This window comes from Antedon mediterranea, chromosome 5 (assembly GCF_964355755.1).
Source record: "Antedon mediterranea chromosome 5, ecAntMedi1.1, whole genome shotgun sequence".
NCBI classification, from domain to species: Eukaryota; Metazoa; Echinodermata; class Crinoidea; order Comatulida; family Antedonidae; genus Antedon; species Antedon mediterranea.
In genome coordinates, this window is record NC_092674.1 from 6003673 (window position 1) to 6027272 (window position 23600).

The 23600-nt window shown below is 34.1% G+C and overlaps 2 protein-coding genes across 2 annotated transcripts; one reads left to right on the forward strand and one right to left on the reverse strand.

Moving 5' to 3' along the window:
* Positions 1-127: 127 nt before the first annotated feature.
* On the forward strand, positions 128-8387 carry LOC140049067 (neuronal membrane glycoprotein M6-b-like). The gene is made up of 7 exons (XM_072093889.1): positions 128-680; positions 4019-4187; positions 5059-5218; positions 5918-6068; positions 6756-6829; positions 7152-7211; positions 7489-8387. Exons 1-7 carry the CDS (start codon positions 602-604, stop codon positions 7942-7944), a joined length of 1149 nt encoding a protein of 382 aa, XP_071949990.1. The 5' UTR covers positions 128-601; the 3' UTR covers positions 7945-8387.
* Positions 8388-8506: 119 nt separating this feature from the next.
* LOC140048937 (ran GTPase-activating protein 1-like) lies at positions 8507-22991 on the reverse strand. The gene is made up of 16 exons (XM_072093738.1): positions 22727-22991; positions 21946-22073; positions 21434-21493; positions 20735-20911; positions 20173-20307; positions 19780-19881; positions 18973-19029; positions 18627-18740; positions 18218-18314; positions 18013-18097; positions 17511-17661; positions 12736-12834; positions 11497-11602; positions 11078-11166; positions 10611-10732; positions 8507-9652 (listed from the first exon to the last, which is right to left on the reverse strand). The coding sequence occupies exons 1-16, from the start codon at positions 22839-22841 to the stop codon at positions 9586-9588; spliced, it is 1704 nt and encodes a 567-aa protein (XP_071949839.1). The 5' UTR covers positions 22842-22991; the 3' UTR covers positions 8507-9585.
* Between the last annotated feature and the right edge of the window lie 609 nt (positions 22992-23600).

The window sequence follows — 23600 nt, forward strand, 5'->3', positions numbered from 1 at the left end:
TTGTCGTTGTAGAATTTTTTTTCAAATGTTAGTCGACGTTTCGATTCTATGAGTTCAAGTATTATACGTATGAAACGCCATGTATGCCAAAATATTTATTTTTACTAATACGGTTTAGAACCGAAACTATAGGCCTAGTGTGAATCAAGCTTTATGGTCTACCGTTCATAGTACGTGCCATATGAGGGCGTACACCAACGACAAATGATGACTTATCGGATCATTCGTGAGTGCAGGTGCGAAGTCCATACAAACCATCGATTGTTGCAGATATAAAACCCGTACATTTCAGTAAACTCGACAATTTCAATAGCGATTCTGTAAATAGAATTATTAATCTGACGAATATAATTTCCATCCATTGTTCACCAACCTTGTCACAGTCAATAAAAATGCGTAGTTACTGAAAGACGTTGGATACATATTTGGATTTTGCAGACAATATTTTGACAGAAGTATACTGAGATTTATATTTGACTTTGGAGCGATATAAACAGATACTGATTTAAATTTGAAAATTGTCCGTTGAGGAGAAGATTACTTTGTGGTGATTGTCTTATTTAGTTGGATATATAGGGCTACAGTAGTAAAATAGAAAATAATGGTTTCTGGCGGTTCAGTATCAACTTTCGACAGCTCTTTTATCGGAGGACTCTATGGAGATAAAGAGGACGACGAAGGTAGGTGTAGATGGATATGTTTAATTTGAGTCTCTATCCGTTGTACGTGGTATAATATCTATGTAAGAGCCTACACCATTATATATAACGTCACTGCTACTATGTTACTATGGGCCCGTTTAAGATTATTTCACTCGAGTAAGTTGTCCTACAAAGGACACTGAGCTCGCCTTTCCAAGATATGATGAACTGGTAACAGTCCTTTGATTTTATGTACGGCTGCGACAGATACCAACAGTACTGTAAGTACATTTTCTTCGGCGCGCGGTGTCTATTATGGGGCGTGGAACTGATCGTGTCGCAACCACAGATAACTCTTTGATCTCTGAAGCTCATCATCCTGTTAGATTGTATTGGTCCTATCCACCAGAGTTAGCAATAACTGTACCACACTTATAACTATACGGTAAACACAGCCTGAACGGACCCAATGATCAATTCATTCATGTATCCACTCACTCATTCATCCCAGCCTAGCCACACTCCCCCACTCACTCTTCCACATTCAGGTACGGCCTGTTATCATTTCACTAACAAATTCATTTCTTTTTCTCATTTGATTCAACAGTTCGTCGATTTGTATTCATTATCCAATCACTCTTCATCAGGAATATCGTTTTTCGGAATATTTCAAACAAAAATAAAACAACGTATACATTGTATTTGATTGGGGAACAACATACGTGCGTGAACCAGAATTTCTAGGATAGAAATCGACACGTTATATCATCTGTTCCATTATATGCGGCATACATAATCACTGATAACATGACTATACTCTTCGGCAAACCTATATTTAATTTTGTTCGTAGTATGAACGTATGTTTTGCAGTCTAACATTGAAATTCAAACCTGAAATCGTGTGAACCATAATTTAGTGTAGAAATCGACGTATCACCTGTTCCAATATGCAGCATACTTAATGGTAACATCTATCTAAACTATACCCTACGGCAAACCTATATTTAATTTGGCTCGTGGTGTAAGCGTATGTTTTGCAGTCTAACATTGAAATTCGTATTATTTTCTTAAACAAATTCATTGATTACCGTTAATATCAATTACATCAAACATACGGGTACATTGACTACTGGATATGATAGGGCATAATGATGCCTATTACAAAACATATTATTACGTGACAGTTGGCGAAATAATACTTAGTATGAACATATTTCATACAAAAATAATAATTTTCCCTCAAAAAGAATAGGCCTAAATGAAAGAATGATACCAACTTAGCCCAAGCATTCCATAAAAGAGGAAATTATTTATATTTTGCAAGCGAATATCATCAATTTAGTTTTCTTTTCCTAAATTTGGCAAGAATGTTAAATCGGATACTAAGATGATTTTAATTGAAAACAATGAATTGTCATAAAAAAACACACGGAATACACAGGAGTAGCAAAATGTGTTAATGGACGATGCAAGAAATAAATAGTAGGCTACGATACATTGTATTAGTAATGTTGACATTATGACGTCATGACGGATTTATGTTAATTTTTTAATCAGATAAATTGATCTACAACAACAATCCACATTAATATTTGACCGTTGGACCCATAGTGAATTTCAAAGTCAACAACTGTAGCGTTTGTGAATACTATTAAATTAATGATTTATGATGAGATGCGATACTAATAATTATTTTTAGTACGCTCTGCGTTGAGTTAAAAAAATAATTAACAGCATAGACATATGCCTTATACTTTACACAATACAGAATAAAAACAACTTTTGGTCTCGCATGATATACAGTGTAAGAAATAAATCCGCTGTGGCAGTTAATAATCACACTTAAAAATCATAAAAATATGTATATATAATATCAACAAAATTTATCTTTACAATTTGAAAATATGCAAAAAAATGATGAGAAAAACAAAATCAATAGCGCCTGGCTGTTGCACATGTGAATAACATGCATAAGGATAAACCTAATATCACAAGTCTACAATTACAATATGCGTGCCATATAAGGTAAATCAAAACAACTATAGAGAATCGCTATGGCGGGACACAACAAAATATTTTTCTCTGAATCTAAATAAGGGTTTGCCGTATTAAAACATAGTATTTCCCCTCGTTCGATTCAGGAAAGTGTCCTCTTAGGGGGTGTCCCAAAGGAGGGGTTCTCTGTTGTTTTATGGACAGGTTTATCAGACGACTTCCGTGCATCGAGAGAAACGTTTATAAAGCTCTGTCTACACTATCAAACTAGTTTGACAAAAAATATGTGTCAAAATGTGCCCAAATATTGATATACCCAAATTTGGTAGTGATATCACATCATCATGTCCATATTATGGACACACCACATTTTTTGTCACATAAAGTTTGATAAGTGTAGACAGAGCTTAAGAACTTAGTATGGCAGGAACCTACAATTCAGTTCTTTAAATTGCTACTCTGATGTACCGCAATTATTCACGTCAGTTTTAAAGGCAATGCAACTTCCATTATACATTTGATTGTTTGAATGCGACGATATGATAATGATATCATCATTCTCACGGTCTACATGAAATAATATTGTATGCAAACTTGCAGCAAGTCCCACGCGTTACAACAATCCCGACGCACGGGTAAATAAAAATGCCGGCCCCTTTTACACAATCAATACATTAATGCGATTGATTTTAACACATTTGGCGGAAGATAAAATGGTATTAATAATTGTTAACGATCGTATAATGGGCATGATACCGGAACAAAGTATAGCCGAATTTACACCCCATGAAAAATAATAATAATACTGTAGTATAGCTGTTATTGGCGAATTTCTTTTGCTGTTGGTTGGGATTGGAAATAAACGAAATAAATAAATAAAAACAAATCAACACATTTATCCAACGCAGCATCACCATTTCACAACTTTTATATCTTCCTTCTCGTCAGTTTCATCCTCAACATTTGTATGGGTCTCGTTCTTGTATTCATATTCACTTCACACCCGCCCAGAATTCCCCAAGCTCACAATTCTCGCGGCCCAAAATTCCCCCGGCCCACAATTCCCCCGGCCCACAAATCCCCCAGCCCACAATTCTCGCGATCCAAAATTCCCCCGGTCCACAACAATTCCTCCTATGTTGTCGTCATCATCATTGAATTTATGATTTATTTGTGGGTTCGCCCCACTTTTATTTCCATATACATGCTCCTCATCTCTTTACGTATATTTTCTCTAAACGCATTTTCATTTAATATATATATCTATCTGTAGATAAAAGTTGTTAAAGTTGTATTCATTCGTTCACATTTTCCATTGTTTTTTTTTTATTTGTTTGCATCATATATTTCACTGATACGTTTTTCTCTATGTCTTTATATAGATGCTAACTGTTGTTCTCGATGTTGTCAGCGTTACCCATGGCCTTCAATCACATCCGGGCTCTTCATCATAGGTGGAATCATTGTATGGTGCGCCTCTGTTACAATAGCTAGCCGTGAAGTCCTAGATTTATTTCGCAGCACAGTTGCATATGATGAGTTAGATCAAATGTAAGTTTTCCGACATGAATTTGGAAAGTCGCGCATACTGTGGTAGAAAAGAGGCACTCTTTTATCATCATCCAACGAAATTTTCATTAATAAAACCATTAATTTAAAAATAACGAAACACCAACAACATATTCCGTTCGAACAAATTTTTAATTCGATAACAAGGTTACTATTCGTAGGCCTATACCATTGCTTATGCCATTTTGACAGGATAAATGATAGGTCAATCAAAATAGCATTCATTCCCGTAACCGATCATTAAGTACGGCAATTATTTACTTTATCTATAAACCATAAACTAACTTGCGTTTGAGAACATTCAGAAATGTTTGGAATGAGCAGTAATGGAACCGAAGTATTCCCAGTATTTGAATTGGGTTGCAAACGAGACAGATATCGTTACATTGACTTTCCGTAAATTACGTGTTTTGGTGAGACGATTAGTGAATTAAATTAATAAAAGGAAATAGGCCTACTGACCAAGAGATAACTGTGTTTTACAATGTTGAGTCGGGTGGGTATAGAATCACAAGAAAAAAATGTGAATTAACGCCTGCGTGAAATCAAACCTGCGATGCGAAGCGATGTTTGTAGCACTATTGCGTCGTCTGTTCCCACTTGTGATTACGCAATACAGCACTTTGCGTCGATACGTCACTGCGTTTCATTCTAGTGGGAACCACGCTTAAGCGAGTCGACCAATCACAAGCGATGGATTATTCGAACAGTTGCTTGTCATTGGTCAACTCACTTGCGTTGCGTCTACTTCCTCGCGTTGCGTCCTAATAGGAACCAAGCTTTATAATGAGTCGGCCTATCATAATATTATGCTTAGTGAATATTATTGATGATTGCGTTTGAATTATTTCAGGATGTCCATAGCTCAGTACGCTACTTACGGATCCACAGCTTTCATGCTTATCTTAGGACTGGTGTTGATATCAATGGGTTGCTTGGCAACGGGAGCAGTACGCAGGTATCACATGTGCCGATTCAGAAACAGAACGAGTGCAATCTTCCAGACAAAAATGGTAAGTAAAGCTCTGTCTACACTACCAAACTAATGTGATGCCCAGATATGGTAATGATATGTGATGCTTATATGGTAGTGATATGACATCATTATGTCCATATATGAGCACACCACATTTGTTTTGTCACATAAAATTTGATAGTGTGGACGGAGCTTAAGAAGAAACGTAATTCTATAATCCCTGGTATAAAAAGAGGAGGAATGACTGACAAAGTAAGAAGTGTGTGAAATTATTAAGGAAGCTTTGCCCTCTTTGATTTTACTTCGACTTTCGACTATCAAACTTTATGTGACAAAAAAAGATGTGCACATAATGGACATGATGATGTCATATCACTACCATATCTGGGCACATTACACCTTTTTGTCACATAAAGTTTAATAGAGCTTATAAATTACAGTCCAATTCTATCCATGGGGAGAGGGGAGCTAATAATATAAGTATTCTACAGGCGCAATACAATGTTGTTGTTACAGAGTTCGCATCCCACATTGACGTAAACATTTTTGAAAACTAATGCTTGGTTCCCACTTGGGACGCAACACAAGGACGTAAGGGAAACGTAAGTGAGTTGACCAATCACAAGCGATGAATTATTCTAACGGTCGCTTGTCATTGGTCAACACGTTTGCGTTGCGTTACGTCCTCGTGGAAATCAAGCGTAACGTTAATATAACATTTTTGTCTTCTCTTCAGTTCCTTATCATCACGTATTTCGTATTTCTTGGGTGGCTGGGAGTCCTAGTGGTCAGCATGTTTCCTCTTGTGTTCTTCACTGTGCAGAAACAGGGCAACTGTCAGACGGAATCCTTTACGCTTAACACATGTGTTGACCTCGAACAATGGGGTAAGTTACACAAGTCCGCAGACCAAATGAACAAAACGAAATGATTTTCTATGTACATTACCGTTAACAAGTAGGCATATCCTTCATATTTTGCTGTTAACAATTCTTTTTGAATTGAACCAAATAACGTTACAAAGACATATGCAAAACATAAAGCTCTGTCTACACTATCAAACTTTATGCGATAAAAACATGTGATGTGCTCATATATGGACATGATGTTGTCAATCCACTACCATATTTGGGCACATCACACTTTTTTGTCAAACTAGTTTGTGTAGACAGAGCTTTAGACTGGGTTGTCTTGTCTTACAGCAGTTTCTGTGATGACATGACATGATGTCGTTTGACATCTGGTCGTATGTCTATGGGATCCCTAATAGCCAGCTTCCATGAAGGAGACTGTAATTGGCCACCATACCGATACAAATTGTTAAGCTCTGTCTACACTATCAAACTTGATGCGACAACAAAATGTGGTGTGCCCAAATATGGTAGTGATATGCACGAATATGGTAGTGATATGCACGAATATGGTAGTGATATAACAACATCATATCCAGAGTTCTGTTTTCTTTTTGATGTTTGCAATCCATGTTTCAATTGAATACAATTCTTAATATGTAATATCAATTCTTTGAAAGAGTAAAAGTACTGTAACTAACGTGCATATGTTATTGTACAAAGGTTTTGTTGATGAAGACGAAAAGGAAGAGGACCCCGGTTTGTGTCAAGATGACCTTGAACGCCTTTGTACAGGGGTAAGTAAAGCAGACAATAATGAAAATAAGAGTATCTGAGCTTGGGTTATACTTACTAACGCTTCGTTTCTATTAGAGACGCAACCCCGGACGTTACGCATCGTGGATTACTCAAACTGTCGCTTTTTATTGGTCAACACGCTTGCATTGCCTGGCCTCCTATACTAGTAATATATAGAAAAGTGATTGATACAATACAACTATTCTTCTTTGTCAGAATAGCGACTTGAATTTTTTTTTTAAACAAAAGAAAGTAGAGCAAAAAATAATACAACTACTACAGCATTTTAACATTGAATTCTTTCGTTCATTTTAAATATAGAACCTACGTCTTCTATTTTTCATCGCAACAATGTCAGCAGTACTCATATGTGTCGGTCTTGTAAGTTAAAAACATTTTTGTGGTACTAAACTTTCCTTCTTTTTACACTGGGGTTAAACAGCGCATAGAGACTATGTGTATTTTGCGCTATATAAATTTAAAACCATTAATCATTACTATCATCACAGAGGAACTATAAGATAGAAGGGGGCGGGGAGGGTCTTAGGCCTATATTTCGCATTGTAATTGTTTTAATTTACAGGGGATGGGCGGAAAAATTTTATTTCTTTCATTATTGTTTATTAACGAATACTACATGTCTGTATTTACTTCACAGGCTCAGTTTTTAGCCACATTGTCGTTCAACTCAGCAAAATTACGCCACGGTTATAAATCCCACAATAGAGGGAAGTCAGGATCGTACAACTTGCGTTCAAGCTACCGCGCTGGTAGTTTCCGAAGTACAAAGAACAACCGAGCATCAAAAGAAAGCATTACACAGGTACAGAACACGGGTCCTTACCCAAGCCAAGACAGTATCGACAGACTGAAACGAGAATACGCAGCGCAGGAATATCCTTATCAATACCAGACAAGTAGGGAGAGACTGAACGACTACTCGCAGCAGGGTAGCAGGGATTGGGATTATCAGGGCCAGGGGAGTCATGAGTTAACAGCATTAAGTACACTTTACGGAGGTAATGGGTCCGAATCATCTACTATACGAACCGATAGAGATGCTTATGATGGGCGATATGAACAAAAGGCATACCAAAGAGAATACCACATCTGAGATGGTCACATTTGTTCCCTCCAACTCCACCCTCACACAAGAAGATCCCACCGTTGTGTACACAGACTATTGAGCCCGGCTATTGATTACAATATTCTTCGCTTTTTTGAAAAATTCATAATGTTAAGTTTGGTTAAATTAGTTTTGTGTGCATTATTTTATATAATTTTCAATGTTCTTTTACAATGCAAATTTAAACAAAATTTCTGTAAATATACTTTTGAAGGAATAACCAAGAATATAAATTAATTTTCTGTATATATAATTTTTATCCACTACACAGTACTGTAAACATGTGGTATAAAATAATCTCTGTTTACACTAGGGTCTATAAACATGTACTGTAAAAACAAGTACAATGTAAGGCTATGTTTACACTATGATCGATGTCTATAAATGCAATTTTTTACTACGGAAATCAACCGGAAATTGGAAATTGTTGTAAGCCGAATTTGTATACAGTAAAATAAATTTAAACAAATTTGTACATAATATAATTACATTTTATTAAACACAAATTGACAATGATAAATAAAAATACATTGTTTTTAAGAATATCTATTCGTCTTTCTCTTAAATTTAATAGTTTTTTGAAAATCCAAAAAATAAAACACGTTAAAATGTTTGACATTTAATTTAAAAATCTTTACACAAATTGAAATACACGAAAAACAAGATAAATTGTTTATCAAATATAATAATGATTTAAATGGTATAATACAATGGAAGTAATTATAATTTAGGGTTGTGATAATTTATTCTGGAAGAAAGAGTTTTAATTTACCGAAAACATGCATTAAAGAGAAAAAAAATGGTACGGTTAGGTAAACAATATTTCACAACAACTATAAACTGAAACTCATATATAGCCAGTATATCTTTATCAAAGAAAAGCTGCCTTATTTTTAAAAAGGTACATTTTTAGGATGAAATTGGTTATTTGGGTGAATAGCTTTTGATTCAAGATCAAAATCTACAGTCATATAAATACAATATTTTCTAACAAATGACAGACCGACCATTACCAGCATGATATGAGTAGCTATGTCCTAAATATATTAACGTCTTATACAGATTGGACTGACTTGCATTACATAAGTACATCCAGGCATCTTGTGGAATTTCTAAGAATTTTGCATATCAGTTTATTAAAACATAACAATTGACCTAGTTTGACCTGAACATGGCAAAATCTGAGCATCTTGTTATGATGAGTGGGGTTTCCTTAGAATTTTGCATATCAGTTCATTGAACATAACATAATAATTGACCTAGTTTGACCTGAACATGGCGAAATCTGAGCATCTTGTTATTACGAGTGGGGTTTCCTTAGAATTTTGCTTATCAGTTCATTGAACATAAAAAAATTGACCTTGTTTGACCTGGACATGGTGAAGTTTGGTAGTATTTTACTATCTTGAACACTGCTTCGATATTACGCCTCATACACAAATATAAACACTTCAGCTAGCATAATATTTACATACAGCCTTCTTAGGACAACAGCTGCTGCATCTCACTACCATATTCCACACTGACTAGATTAATTCAGTCCCGAAAATGTATCTTTTGGTATGCTAAAATGGCGTGTATCACAACCGCACAGCTTTTATAATAAGAGTTATACATACATTGATGATTTCAAGTATACAGAGCGGATAGTAGTTGATCACGGGCTTCTACACACCTATTCAAAGCGGGATGAGGTCTGAAATAACAAAAAAATGTTTTAACACATGACATCCTGTCGATTTATGTACTAAACAAGAAAACTATTGTGGCAGCCGATTCTTGGTACTGTATCTATTTCCGAAGTATCATAGGAATGTTTGGTAATACAACATCACATGTGTCTCACAAGTATCTAGTAGTAACCTAACCTTTAACCTAACCTTACATGATACAGGCACCACATGTGATATTAATGTTGTACAGTGTAAAGATGCAGTATTACCATATATTCATATGATACTGTACTTTGGAAATAGATAGTAGGTGGAGATACATCCGTGGAAATGGGGTTCTTGTGAAGTCATACTTTAGTGTACAGTTCTTCAAAACTTTGTGCCCAATGGGCTTTCAAACTATGTCTTGCTTTGAAATGTTTTTACCATACCTACCTATATGGTGTAGTGTACGATCTTCACCATACTCATTAACATACCAATTTATTATGGACTAATGTAAAGCTCTGTCTACACTATCAAACTTTATATGACAAAAGAAATGTGATGTGCTCATATACAGACCTGATGATGTCATATCACTACCATATTTGGGCACATCACTACCGTATTGGGGCACATCACACTTTTTTTGTCAAATTAGTTTGATAGTGTAGACAGAGCTTAAATAACTAAAAGGGTTTGCGTTTTTTGTTTCGTTTTTTTTCTGTTTTTGTTCATGTAAGGTATGGTATCGAAATACATCAAATGATTGATTGAAATTGAATTGATTGAAATACAGTATATATTTATACTGGGTAACCTCTTCAGTCAAAGATTCTACCACCAGAACCATGGAGTGAGTGAGCCTCGAACCCCTGCCGATGTTTTATGGCTACTTAATTACGGTTCCACTGTCTTAACCACTTGGCCACTCACTCACTCACTAAATAACATACATAAAGTTAATACAGTATTTAAAGATATTATATTATAACTTACTTGGCAATAAAAACTGTTAAAATATTCTTCAATTTAACTGGGAAATATTCTTGTTTGCAGACGTAAGCCAGTGTTATAAGAATTCCTGATAAATCAGCAATCGGTTTAATTTTATCTTCACTCTGGAAACAGAAAACATCAAAAAGATTTTTACATATTAGTTGTGTTTATTTTTATATTATATTGTAATAAAATTACAATAAATAATATTTGGCAGCCTTTGGGGTTTTCTCAACAATAATGGTTTCTCCAGGACTAAATTATATATGTGTTTTTTTTGCTTTTGAATGTTTTGTTTTGGCGTCCCTGACATAAGCTTTTGCTTTTTGGTGATGCCACCATTTTGGAAATAAATGTTGATTTTGATTGATTTATTGAAAAAACTACTACACTATTTTCTTTTTTTTGTTGTCACTTTTTGTTTACATTTGTATAAAAAAAAACTAAAAAATAAATTTTGTAAATACCTTGATCAGACCCATGTGTACAAGTATTGTGTTTAACACTACATCCATTTTCGTATCGTTATCTTTCAAAAACTGGCCTAAGATTGCATCTACAGAAAAAAAAAACACCGACAAATAATGTTCAGAAAAACATCGTGCAAAATTAAAAAAGTACTTTGATATAATAAGTAATATGATAATCATAAAGCTCTGTCTACACTATCTAACTTTCTGGAACAAAAAAAATGTAATGTGCCCATATATGGACACAATGATGTCATATCACTACCATATTTGGGCACATCACAATGTTATCCAACTAGTTTGAAAGTGTAGACAGAGCTTTAGTAACTTAAAAAATATTTATTTTTTTCCATTTATTATTTTTAATTAGAACACACTAATGTAGAAAATATATGATAGATATTTAATAGACCAACCTGTGCATTCATGAATGGCCTCTATGACCTTTGGCCTTTTGCTATCCATCACTATGGCAACATTCATAAACACCTTGATTACACTTTCTACATCCGATTGTTTGTCCTGAAAATGTAATGTATTTAGAAATTCAATAAAATAATAATATCAATAAAGCTTTGTCTACACTATCAAACTAGTGTGTGATGCGCCCAAATATGGTAGTGCTATGACATCACTTAAAGACCCCTTCCCTGCAATTTTGGACGTTTTTTGGAAAATAATACATATATATCACTTTAAAAACATTAAACCATGTCATTCCTTGTCTTAAATGTACGTTTTATGGTAAATTATGATAAAAAGTGAGAAACAATGCACTACCTAAGTAGCTCGCGGCGATCGACCTCTCGTGGACGGTCTTAGGCCTAGCCTAGCTAGGCTTAGTTTTGTAGGCCCAGCTGGTAAACATCGGTAACGTACGAACATCGTACGCGAGCTATATACCTAGCCTGACGTTGTATAGTTGCTGCATTAATTGTCTTTCTATTTTTGCCAGACTCCGTTGATACAAATTGGGGAAAACCCGGTATTTTCGCTGAAAAGTTAGGAGTCTTCCATTTGTTTTGGCCTCACGATCGATCGAAAAGTGGGCGAATTACAGGTGAAAAACAAAAATATCAATCCGCGCGCAATGCATTTTGGGATTTATAGCGGACCGCTATAATTATTAGAATCGGCTTATTTTTCACATTTTTAACCGTTTAAAGACGAAAAAAGTTATCGCAATAGGACCATATAGTATTATTTTTACATTAAATATAGTTTGTGATCTTAAATTAGATCTAAAAAACGTAGGGAATGGGGCTTTAAAGCTTGATAGTGTAGACAGAGCTTAAACCATGATCACTACTGTTGGACACTGCAAAATGTTTGAGGGAAAAATAGTGTTTGAGCTGTTGACTTGGAGAGCAAGCAAGAGGGTAGATCAATTGGAAGGCCAGTGCTAACATTTAATGCAAAAGGATACAGGCTTCAGTGTCTGTATGTATGCAGAAATAGAAAGAATGGAGGTCCATAATTAAAGTCTGTTAAGCCCTGTCTACACAAAAAAAATGTTATGTGCCCATATGTGGACATAATGATGTCATATCACTACCATATTTGGGCGTATCACACTTTGTCAAACTATAGTTTGATAGTGTAGACAGAGCTTTAAAAGACGCTGGATGATCACTCTTTTCATTCACTCTTCTTACCTTTAAATGGTTTGAGAATTTGTCGGCTCTGTCGTTTCCAATTCCCAGCAACTTATCAGCAGTAGGAAATGTCAGGAACTCTTCAACTGTATAGCTAACCTGTAAAGACAAAAATGCTTTGTTTTTAAACTCTAAGGCTCTGTCTACAATGGCTTAAAACTACTTTAACACGTTCACTGCCACGGCGTATTTATACGTCAAAAATTGCGTGTCGCTACTTGCCAAGACGTAATACTACGTCAAAATCGTAGCACTTTTGTATTGTATGTAGAATCGCTGGCAGTGGTGATTGGAACAGGAATTATCGCATGGCAGTTTATGAATAATGTACGTAAACGATAATCTAAAAATAAATGTCATATGTTTGTTTGTGTTTATTCCCTCATGCATTGAATATGGTTGATACGATGGCGCCCTCACACTCAATATAATCATCTCAAACATGTCATAAATTGCGCTAATAGTAAATAAAAATAATAAAGGATGAAATGATTCAGTGTGGTTTACTGTTTTTATCTCTCGATGATAGGGTGGGTCAGAGGATGGGGGTCAGATATTGACCCCAGCTTGTGACCAGATGTTACACTTTCAAACTGTAATTTAATATGTAAACGGGACTTGGCACTGGGACAGAAATTACGGAAAATGCCTTGGCAGTCAATGTGTTAAAAACATTCAAAAACACAAAACAAGTAGTATAAAATTGTGACAGTAGTACAATTGAAGCCAGTGTGTACGGAGTTTCTCATTTATTCGTATTAGTCTATTATAGGGTGTATTGTTGTTTGTTTTATTGTTTATTAGTTTCCATAAAATAATACATATAATATAATTTTCTTAATAAATCATTAAATATTTATACATGTGGATGGTGGTCACAATAAGTCTAGAAGTAGACATCAAGCAGAGGCCACCATAAAAAAAAAGAAAAAACAACATTACAATGAGATTATTGTGCAATAATAAATCAAATAAAAATATAGGCAGAAAGGGTTATTACATATATATACATATACCGCATGTGGCTGCATATGTCATAAAATTCAGACAATATTAATTTACTATTGTATATTATTATAAAACATACGGTTATATAAATATTCATATGCATTACCAATATATACATATACCACCAGTGGCTACACATGTCATAATTCAGGTGAGAAGGGAAAAAAAGGGGGATACAAATGAAAAAAAAAGATATAAGTACATAAACAATGACAGAAATCATACTACAGGTACTAGACAAATATGTCAATCAATCAATCATACAAAAACTACTAAACCATGGTAGCTGGCAATCTAGTAAAATAATGCCTTACATCTGGACTGAAACATAAGACTCAAGGAAACAAGAGATCAAGTATTAAACCTATCATATGAATTAAATTATTTTAAACCTGTCCGTCCACGATAATTCCATCGACATACAGCCACTGTCAATCACGATATTGTCTGTCAATCACTCTGTGTTGTTTGACAGAATAACATATTTATGCAATTCTGATCAATATATACCTTACAATAGGGAGACGTTAGATGACGGGTTAGGTTTAGGAAAAAAAAAAGAATGACACATACTATATGAAGAAATTTGTTGAAGTTAGGAAGAAAAAATGAACAAAAGATATTGTCATCCTTAAAGATATATGGTCCCCTGAAAAATTATTTTAATGTCACAGTTATTCACTTTCACAAAAGAAATGTTTACCTGAAGAAACTGTAATTTAAAGCAAAAAAATAGTCAAATTGACTGGAAGTCAATGGGTTTTTTGTTTAATTTAACCGTTTATTTTGTCTTTTTATAAGTGACTTTTTTCTTCGGAAGTGATTAACTGCGAAATGGATAATTCAAAGTCTCTTTTTGTTAATCTTCATTTTTCATATTTTTGGGGAACAGTACATCTTTGATTTATATATTTCCCTGTATGTTTATTTAAAAAAGAATGTCATATGCCTATGAATGGCAAAGGCAGGCAAAATTTAGTTACTGCAGTAACTGCAGTTTTAGCATAGTTTTGACATGGTTGCTTACTTAGAGAAGAGTGAATTTAAAGAATAATTTGATATCCACAAAATTACCTTTCAAATGAAAAATACAACGATGAAAAGGTAAAACTATAATCTATGTTTATTGAGTTCAAATCAAACATAATATATACATCTTTAAAACTCCTGGGACGAAACTATACAAAAAAGTAATACCTTACCTTTTTCAGTTTTTAACTAAATGAGACAAAATACATACACACATTCAAAATGGAAATGTCATTTTCAAATGATTCAACATTTTGAAAAGTTTTACAAGTATATTAAAATTCAGAAAATATAATATTTACTATTGTATATTATTATAAAACATATGGTTATATATAAATATAATTATTGATATGCATTAACAATTTAAGATTTTAATTTTGGAATATTATTTTTTACTTTTACGGAGACTAGTTAATGGAATATCACTGTCTTTACATAAATTAGTTTTAGTATTCTTCAATATTAACTATTTTGTATTTATGATATAAATAAGAGGTAGATTATGTGTCTGTTCCTACTTAACACGGGGGAAATAAAATCCAGATCGTGGCATTCAATTGGAGAGATTACAGTAGTACAAAAAAATACAAAACCACTTCTGAATATATAATAGTAGAAATATAAACAATCATAACATTATTACTTCATAATCAAGAAGCCATGACTTTATGATAATAAATTACTCAAATTACAGTCAGTGCTTGTAGATATTCACAATTCAATAAAATAATTTCTGCCGTTAAACTTGGAAGGAACTATTTTTAAGTCGCTCTCGACAATAACATGTGTAATGGTGTAAATGACGTTTTTCTATATTTATCACACAATGGTCACACCTGATAAGAAATACACCTTCACCTTTGTTCTCCTTCCTTTCTTAAAACACGCAAAATAGTAAAGCTACACTATCAGACTAGATTAACAAAATAGTGTGATGTCCCAAATATGATACTGATATGCCCAAATATGATACAGATATGCCCAAATATGATACTGATATGCCCAAATATGATACTGATATGCCCAAATATGATACTGATATGCCCAAATATGATACAGATATGCCCAAATATGATACTGATATGCCCAAATATGATACTGATATGCCCAAATATGATACTGATATGCCCAAATATGATACTGATATGCCCAAATATGATACTGATATGCCCAAATATGATACAGATATGCCCAAATATGATACTGATATGCCCAAATATGATACTGATATGCCCAAATATGATACTGATATGCCCAAATATGATACTGATATGCCCAAATATGATACAGATATGCCCAAATATGATACAGATATGCCCAAATATGATACAGATATGCCCAAATATGATACAGATATGCCCAAATACGATACTTATGTGCCCAAATATGATACAGATATGCCCAAATATGATACTGATGTGCCCAAATATGATACTGATATGCCCAAATATGATACTGATGTGCCCAAATATGATACTGATATGCCCAAATATGATACAGATATGCCCAAATACGATACTTATGTGCCCAAATATGATACTGATATGCCCAAATATGATACTGATATGCCCAAATACGATACTGATATGCCCAAATACGATACTTATGTGCCCAAATATGATACTGATATGCCCAAATATGATACTGATATGCCCAAATATGATACTGATATGCCCAAATACGATACTTATGTGCCCAAATATGATACTGATGTGCCCAAATATGATACTGATATGCCCAAATACGATACTTATGTGCCCAAATACGATACTTATGTGCCCAAATATGATACTGATATGCCCAAATATGATACTGATGTGCCCAAATATGATACTGATATGCCCAAATATGATACAGATATGCCCAAATACGATACTTATGTGCCCAAATATGATACTGATATGCCCAAATATGATACTGATATGCCCAAATACGATACTGATATGCCCAAATACGATACTTATGTGCCCAAATATGATACTGATATGCCCAAATATGATACTGATATGCCCAAATATGATACTGATATGCCCAAATACGATACTTATGTGCCCAAATATGATACTGATGTGCCCAAATATGATACTGATATGCCCAAATACGATACTTATGTGCCCAAATACGATACTTATGTGCCCAAATATGATACTGATATGCCCAAATATGATACTGATATGCCCAAATACGATACTTATGTGCCCAAATATGATACTGTATGTGTAGACAAGGCTTTAGAAGTTGAGCAGTACTTAAAATGATGTTTGATTGTGATCATTAAAAGTCATTTCAAAATTCACACTTCAGTTTGGTCATAATTTGAGATTAGCCATAGTATCAGTCAAATCATCACTCTGAAACAAACCAAACAAAAAAATTGTTCAAAAAATGTCTAAATTTTGTAATTTTTTTTAACTTCGGTAGAAACTTTAATTTTGAAATGACTTTTTTGGTGCATCAGACTTTCCGAAAGACATATTAAGCTCTGTCTACACCATCAAACTAGATTGACAAAAAAAGTGTGATGTGCCCAAATATGGTAGCGACATGTCCATATATGTGCACATTACATTTTTTTTCACCTAAAGTTTCATAGTGTAGACAGAGCTTTAGGCCAGATCAAATAGAGTTGCCTGTACTATTAGGAAACCATGGCAAAAAATACAGAATGTTCTCACCTCAATGAAACCATGGCTGGGGTCGAGGCCAGCCCATGTATTAAATTAAATTTAGCATACCTGTGTATTTTCTTTCTTGGGTATAATTGCTGTTCCTTTAACCTCCAAAGCTGGGTCTTTTATCGTGGTACCTTCTTCATCCTCCTCATCCTCGTCTACATCTTCGTATTCATCATCATCATCGTCTTCTTCATCATCACCCTCGTCATCACTGATAAATATTATTATTAATATAAATTATAGATTTTGGAAAGACGCTGAACATTTTGCAATTTTTTAAGTAGTTTATATCGGCTGCTGCTTTTACAGATTTTTTCGAGAGCTTTTCCAACTTTCGTAAGTCCTTGATTGACACTGAAGTGTTTAAGGTGAATTATGTTGCCAAACTTCCGACAGCATAATAAAATTAAAATAAACTTTGTTTGAAGCTCTTGAAAAAAAACGTAAAAGCAGCAGCTTATTTAAACTAAACTATTTAAAAATATATAAATTATACAAAAACAACAAAAGCACTATTCTTCCAAATATGGGCATTTTTAATTTTCAAAAAGATTTTACCTACCTGAGAGAACCCAAAATATCAAGCTGGTCAGCGGCCTCCAACGTGCCTTTTACCTCTTCTATACCATCCTCACCTAAACAGTTACCTACAGAAATAAGACATTTTTAATAATAAATCAGGCTTACTGTATATAGCTTATTACGCAAAAGCAAACAAACGGTAAGATTAAAAATTAAACTCCAAAAATCATTAATCCTTAACTTACCATTAAGGTCTAATTTTTCCATAGCTTTTCCATATAAACTTTCAACAATTTTAACAGCTGCTAAACTATTAATTTCACCAAAGGCTAAATATAATTCCTGAAAATAAGATAAAAACAAAGGCATGTTAACCACCAAGCGACAGCTCCACTACAACCACCAAGCTACAGCTCCACTACAACCACCATGCTACAGCTCCACTACAACCACCAAGCTACAGCTCCACTACAACCACCAAGCTACAGCTCCACTACCATCAAGCTACAGCTCCACTACAACCACAAAGCTACAGCTCCACTACAACCACAAAGCTACAGCTCCACTACAACCACCAAGCTACAGCTCCACTACTATAAAGTAACTCTGTCCAATCTGAATAGCAGCGCATTATGCCACTCTTGTTTTACATACCTTAAGGGCAGGAACCCCATTCTTTAAGGTGTCTGCTAAAGCTTCTGCTCCTTCAGACTTCACTAAACAGTCGCCAAAGTTGATTACTTCTAACTTATCAAGATGTTTAATTGACTAAAACAAAAGAAAGGAATTCCATCAAATCACTAAAGAGAGTTTGTACGTTTGATATAAACCTTTTAGCTATTGCAAGCATTTATACATATGGGGTATGAAAATAACCGTAACTGTAATGGGAAGATTTTTAAATACATTTCAATCAAGCGGGTAATCAATAAAACTAACGTTTTACTAGGTTTAACTATAAAAATATATTTTTGCAAAAAATTTGACTACATTAACTAACCTTTGCCATGGATATAGCTCCTTTTGCTGTAAATGTGTTGTCATTTAAATTAATAACCTGTGGGGAAAACAAATCACATACTGTAGATTTGAGGACTTTGTTGGTACAAACAAAAACAACATGTGATCATGACATTCATATCTCATCCTGTGTAGGACACTAGGGAGCTTTCAAAAAAGCAAAGTGGGTTAGGCAAACCAGAGACAGCCCCTTTAGGCAACGCCCAATCACATTGCCTGTTCAACGGTCTGTGGAAGTTTTCTTGTATCCGCATGCGCATTGCAAATTGCACACTTCTGCGTCTTCTGTTTCGAAAGTTCTCTATTGTTGTGAGGTGGTTTCCTGAATAATCGTAAAATCAGAACGGTACTGGGTATGACCAACTAGCGTTCTTTTCACCAACTAGCCATCCATTCATAGAAGTACTGATGTAGCAGCCTAACTGTACGGCGACCATAGAATGTGACCTTACTTTTAATGAAAAAGCTCCTTTTAGCACTATATTAGTATGAAACTAACTAAAAATATTACATAAAATTTCTTTTTGAACAACCAAAAATAGTATAAGCGAACTTACAGTACGTTTCGAAACCTATCAGGTTTCATTCTCAACTGGCGTTTCATCGTCTAGCGTTGTTAATCCCATGACGACGATGAGTTGGTATGAATGAAACCTGATAGCTTATACTATTTTTGGTTGTTCAAAAAGAAATTTTATGTAATACCTATTCCACAACCAGATGAAATTCTTCTAACTAAAAATACTATAGAATCTTTACAATATGGAGGTCAGGCTTTGTAAGTTACCTTGAGGTTTTTGTTGTAAGCTAAAGATTCTGCCAACGCTGTGATCCCTTCATGATTAATTCCATTCTGAAACATCGCAATCTCCTCTAACGATTTTAAAGTCTACAAAAAAAAAATTAGATTTAAGTTTCAAATAATAAATGTTTTTTCAATTGAAAGATATATTTAATCCTACTTATTCTCTACTTACAATCCCTTAAACTCTGTCCACACTATCAAACTTTATGTGACAAAAACATTTGATGTGATAAAAACATTTGATGTGCCCATATATGGACATGATGTCATATTCTACCATATTTGGGCATATCACTAACATATTTGGGCACATCACACTTTCTTTGTCAAACTAGTTTGACAGTGTAGACAGAGCTTAACAGAATGTTAGCTTACCTTAAATGCCTTTGCAAGAGCTATAGCGCATGGGTTCTCAAGCCTGTTACGTCCACATATGAATACTTTAAGTTCTAATGGTTTTCCTGCTTGTGTGCTTAGCTTATGACATTCAATCAGTGCTTCTGCTAAAATCTAAACAATATAAGGAATAACATCACATTAACTAGAAATAATTGAGTATATGAACAAGATCTGTGTGCGAACAGGAACCACGTCATTTTAATCCAAGTCTTTGGAGCACAAAGTTGTGAGAACAGTGTTTATAGTATGACTACATAAAATAAATAAACTACCATTTAATTTATGTCCCAAGAATGCAGAATAATTATTTATATTTATTTTTGAAAACCAATTTTTAAATAAGTAATCTGTGGTCTCTATCATACAAATTTTCTAGTTCCCTGAGACCTCATTTCATCATTTTCTTGAAACACTGTACATATTATTTTTATTGTCATTTGATGAATAAATGTATTTATCTTTGGGACAAAACAAACTGTCCCTTTAATAGGGCTTTTACTGTAAATGGGTTCTACATTACAAGCTACAACATACATACCTTTCCTCCAATGCCAAGACCATTGTTGTTGAGCCTAAGTTCTTGTAATGAGTAACATGCAGTACTTGTAAGCAGCTCTTTGAAGGCTTTTACACCATCAGGTCCAAAAGCATTGTCACTTAAATCAAGCTCAACTAATCTGGCACTGGATTTTATAATTGCACCACCTAGGCTCCTCTAAATTATTAAAAAAAAGATGATTTAAAATTACACCCCCTAGGCTCCTAAAAATTAGAAAAAAAGATGATTTAAAATTATACCACTTAGGCGCCTCTAATTATGAAAAGTGATGATTTATAATTGCACCACTTAAGCCGATTTTCCACTAGGCGAATTTTTTCGCGCGTTTCTGTCTGTCATACTGCCTTCTTCGACGAATTCTAGTTCCTTTGATTTTTCGCTTCAGCAAAATTTACTAGTTCGAATTGTTTCTACTTTTTGCAAAGCGAAATATTGCGCAACCAATCAGAGCTCAGGAAATGAGCTATGACGCTTTCATGAGCACTCATGCGAATCGAAATGCTCAGCAACCACGCGAGGAACATGAACGTCGCAGCTATTCGCTCATGTAGTGGAAAGAGAGTAGGCGATTTTTTTCTCTTCGAAACGTTGGATTCGCGCGAACAAATTCGCCTAGTGGAAAATCAGCTTTAGGCTCCTCTAAAATATACTGTATTAAAAATCCCAACAGAATCTTACCAAGGCAGGAGGAATTTCTGATCGCAATCTTCCAGTAAACATGTCACTCCACCTGGCTCTCTGAAGGAAATATTCAAAAGAATTATTATAGCATTGCATAAAGCTGTTTACACTATCAAACCTTATATGACAAAAAAATGTCATGTACCCATGGACATGATGATTTCATACCACTATCATATTTGGTTATATCACTACCGTATTTGGGCACATCACACTTTTTTTGTCAAACTAGTTTTATTTGATGATAGTGTGGACAAAACTTAACAATTCAAATTTGATTTAGAAATTGATCAAATTAGTAAAAATTAATTATTTTAGTAGTTTATTCACAGTAGGCCCATGAAATATCTTTTAAAAAATGGGGGATGGGGAATGAAAAGTATATATTAAATACTGTAGATTAATGCAGTAATTATTATTATTAATTATGCAGCAGAGATATGGAAGAGCCTGAACATAATATAATGGGTCCCACCCGCCTGGGGATGTACTCAAGATGAATGTCCTACCTGAAACTCAGGTCTTTTTTCTAATGCTTTAGCAATGGCTTCTGCTGCTTCAACTCCAAGTGTGTTTCCTTCTAATCTTAATGACTGCACATCTTTTGCCTCTTCTATTGCATTCACAATTGGTAAAGCTGAAAATGAACAAATTGTTCAATTATTATACTGTCCTGCAATTCCAACAAATTCTGTACAATTTTTTTGTTTTCAATATGCCATTTTAATGTCACATAATAGTTATTCACTTTCACAAAAAATTTAAACTGTAGTGCAAGTAATTTAAAGTCGAATTGACTGGAAATCAATAGGTTTATGGTTGAATTTAACAGTTTATTTTATTTTTTTTTTAAAGTTTAAAAAAATTTTTTTTCTTTATTTAAAAAATTCTTTTTTAATTATAAATCTTTAATAGTTTGTCTTGATTAATAATAGGATAGGCCTACCTAGGCCTATATTTGATTAAATTATTATTAATATTAAATTATTATTAATTACCTAATAATTATTAATCATCCCATACAAAAAAGTAAAAATAAGGTAAGTTTAAAAAAACAAAACATCATTGCATCAAGTTAAAGTAGCCGAGTGGGTGAGTCACGACTTATTTATGGAGAAAGGCATTCATGGTTTTCAAAATCATATCCATGAAAGCCGTGTTTCTAAAAAGGCTAGGCCTAGGCCCACCATATAGGTCCCTCAAGAAAAATGGGACATGCCGCTTTCTGCACACAGGACACCCTCGCTCTGTCGCCCGCTGGAAATTCGAACCCCTGTTCTAAACTCTCACCATCTTTGGCCTCGTCTAACTTCAAACTTTGTCCTTTGAACGATACTTCATTAATCTTGTCAACTTTAGCTTCTGCTAGTAGGTTTGTTACACTTGATATATCGGATGTAGACATTTTTATACAGTTTCTTTTTTACAACTTAGGCCAGCTCTTTCTCGTCTTTTTCTTATCGAGAGGCAAACAAACGACGATAACACAAAATTGATTGAAAATTGAATGAATTCGATCGAGTTAGATCAGAGCGCGCCACATGGTGGTGGCGGCTATGTTTTCAATCCCATCATGCAATACAACAAAACAAGTTTGGTCCACAAGTTTTCTATTTTTTTTACTCACACTTTTTGTTCTTTCCCCTTTTTAGTATAGGAAATAGAAAGAGCATTTTCTGTAATACAATTAAATTGTGCATGTACAGAGTAACGGACGCTAACCTAAATAAATGCGGGTTTTTTTTAATTGACTAAATCTTTATGAATTTAATGCAGTATGCCTTGAAAAGTGTAACAATTTGTCATTTAATATCCTTGAATAAACTAAAAAATAGATTGGCATGGCGGCCTGTTTCTATATCAATAAAGTATCTAATAAAAAATCAATAATAAAACCCAGATCGATAATATATTAAAAATGAAAAAATAAACAATTAAATATTGAATGATAGGTGATTTACTACACTACACTAGTATGTAGTATCGTAGGCTACGCGCAATAGTGTTATCAATTACTTAAGTACTTTTCAAAGAAACAAAAATAGGCCTAAATAAAACAAAAACTATTATATAATATTGTATTGAGCTTTGGTCCTATGGTCCCTGGATCGGATGGATGGATGGATGATGGGTACCAAAAATCTTAGATGGGTACTTTCTTCCC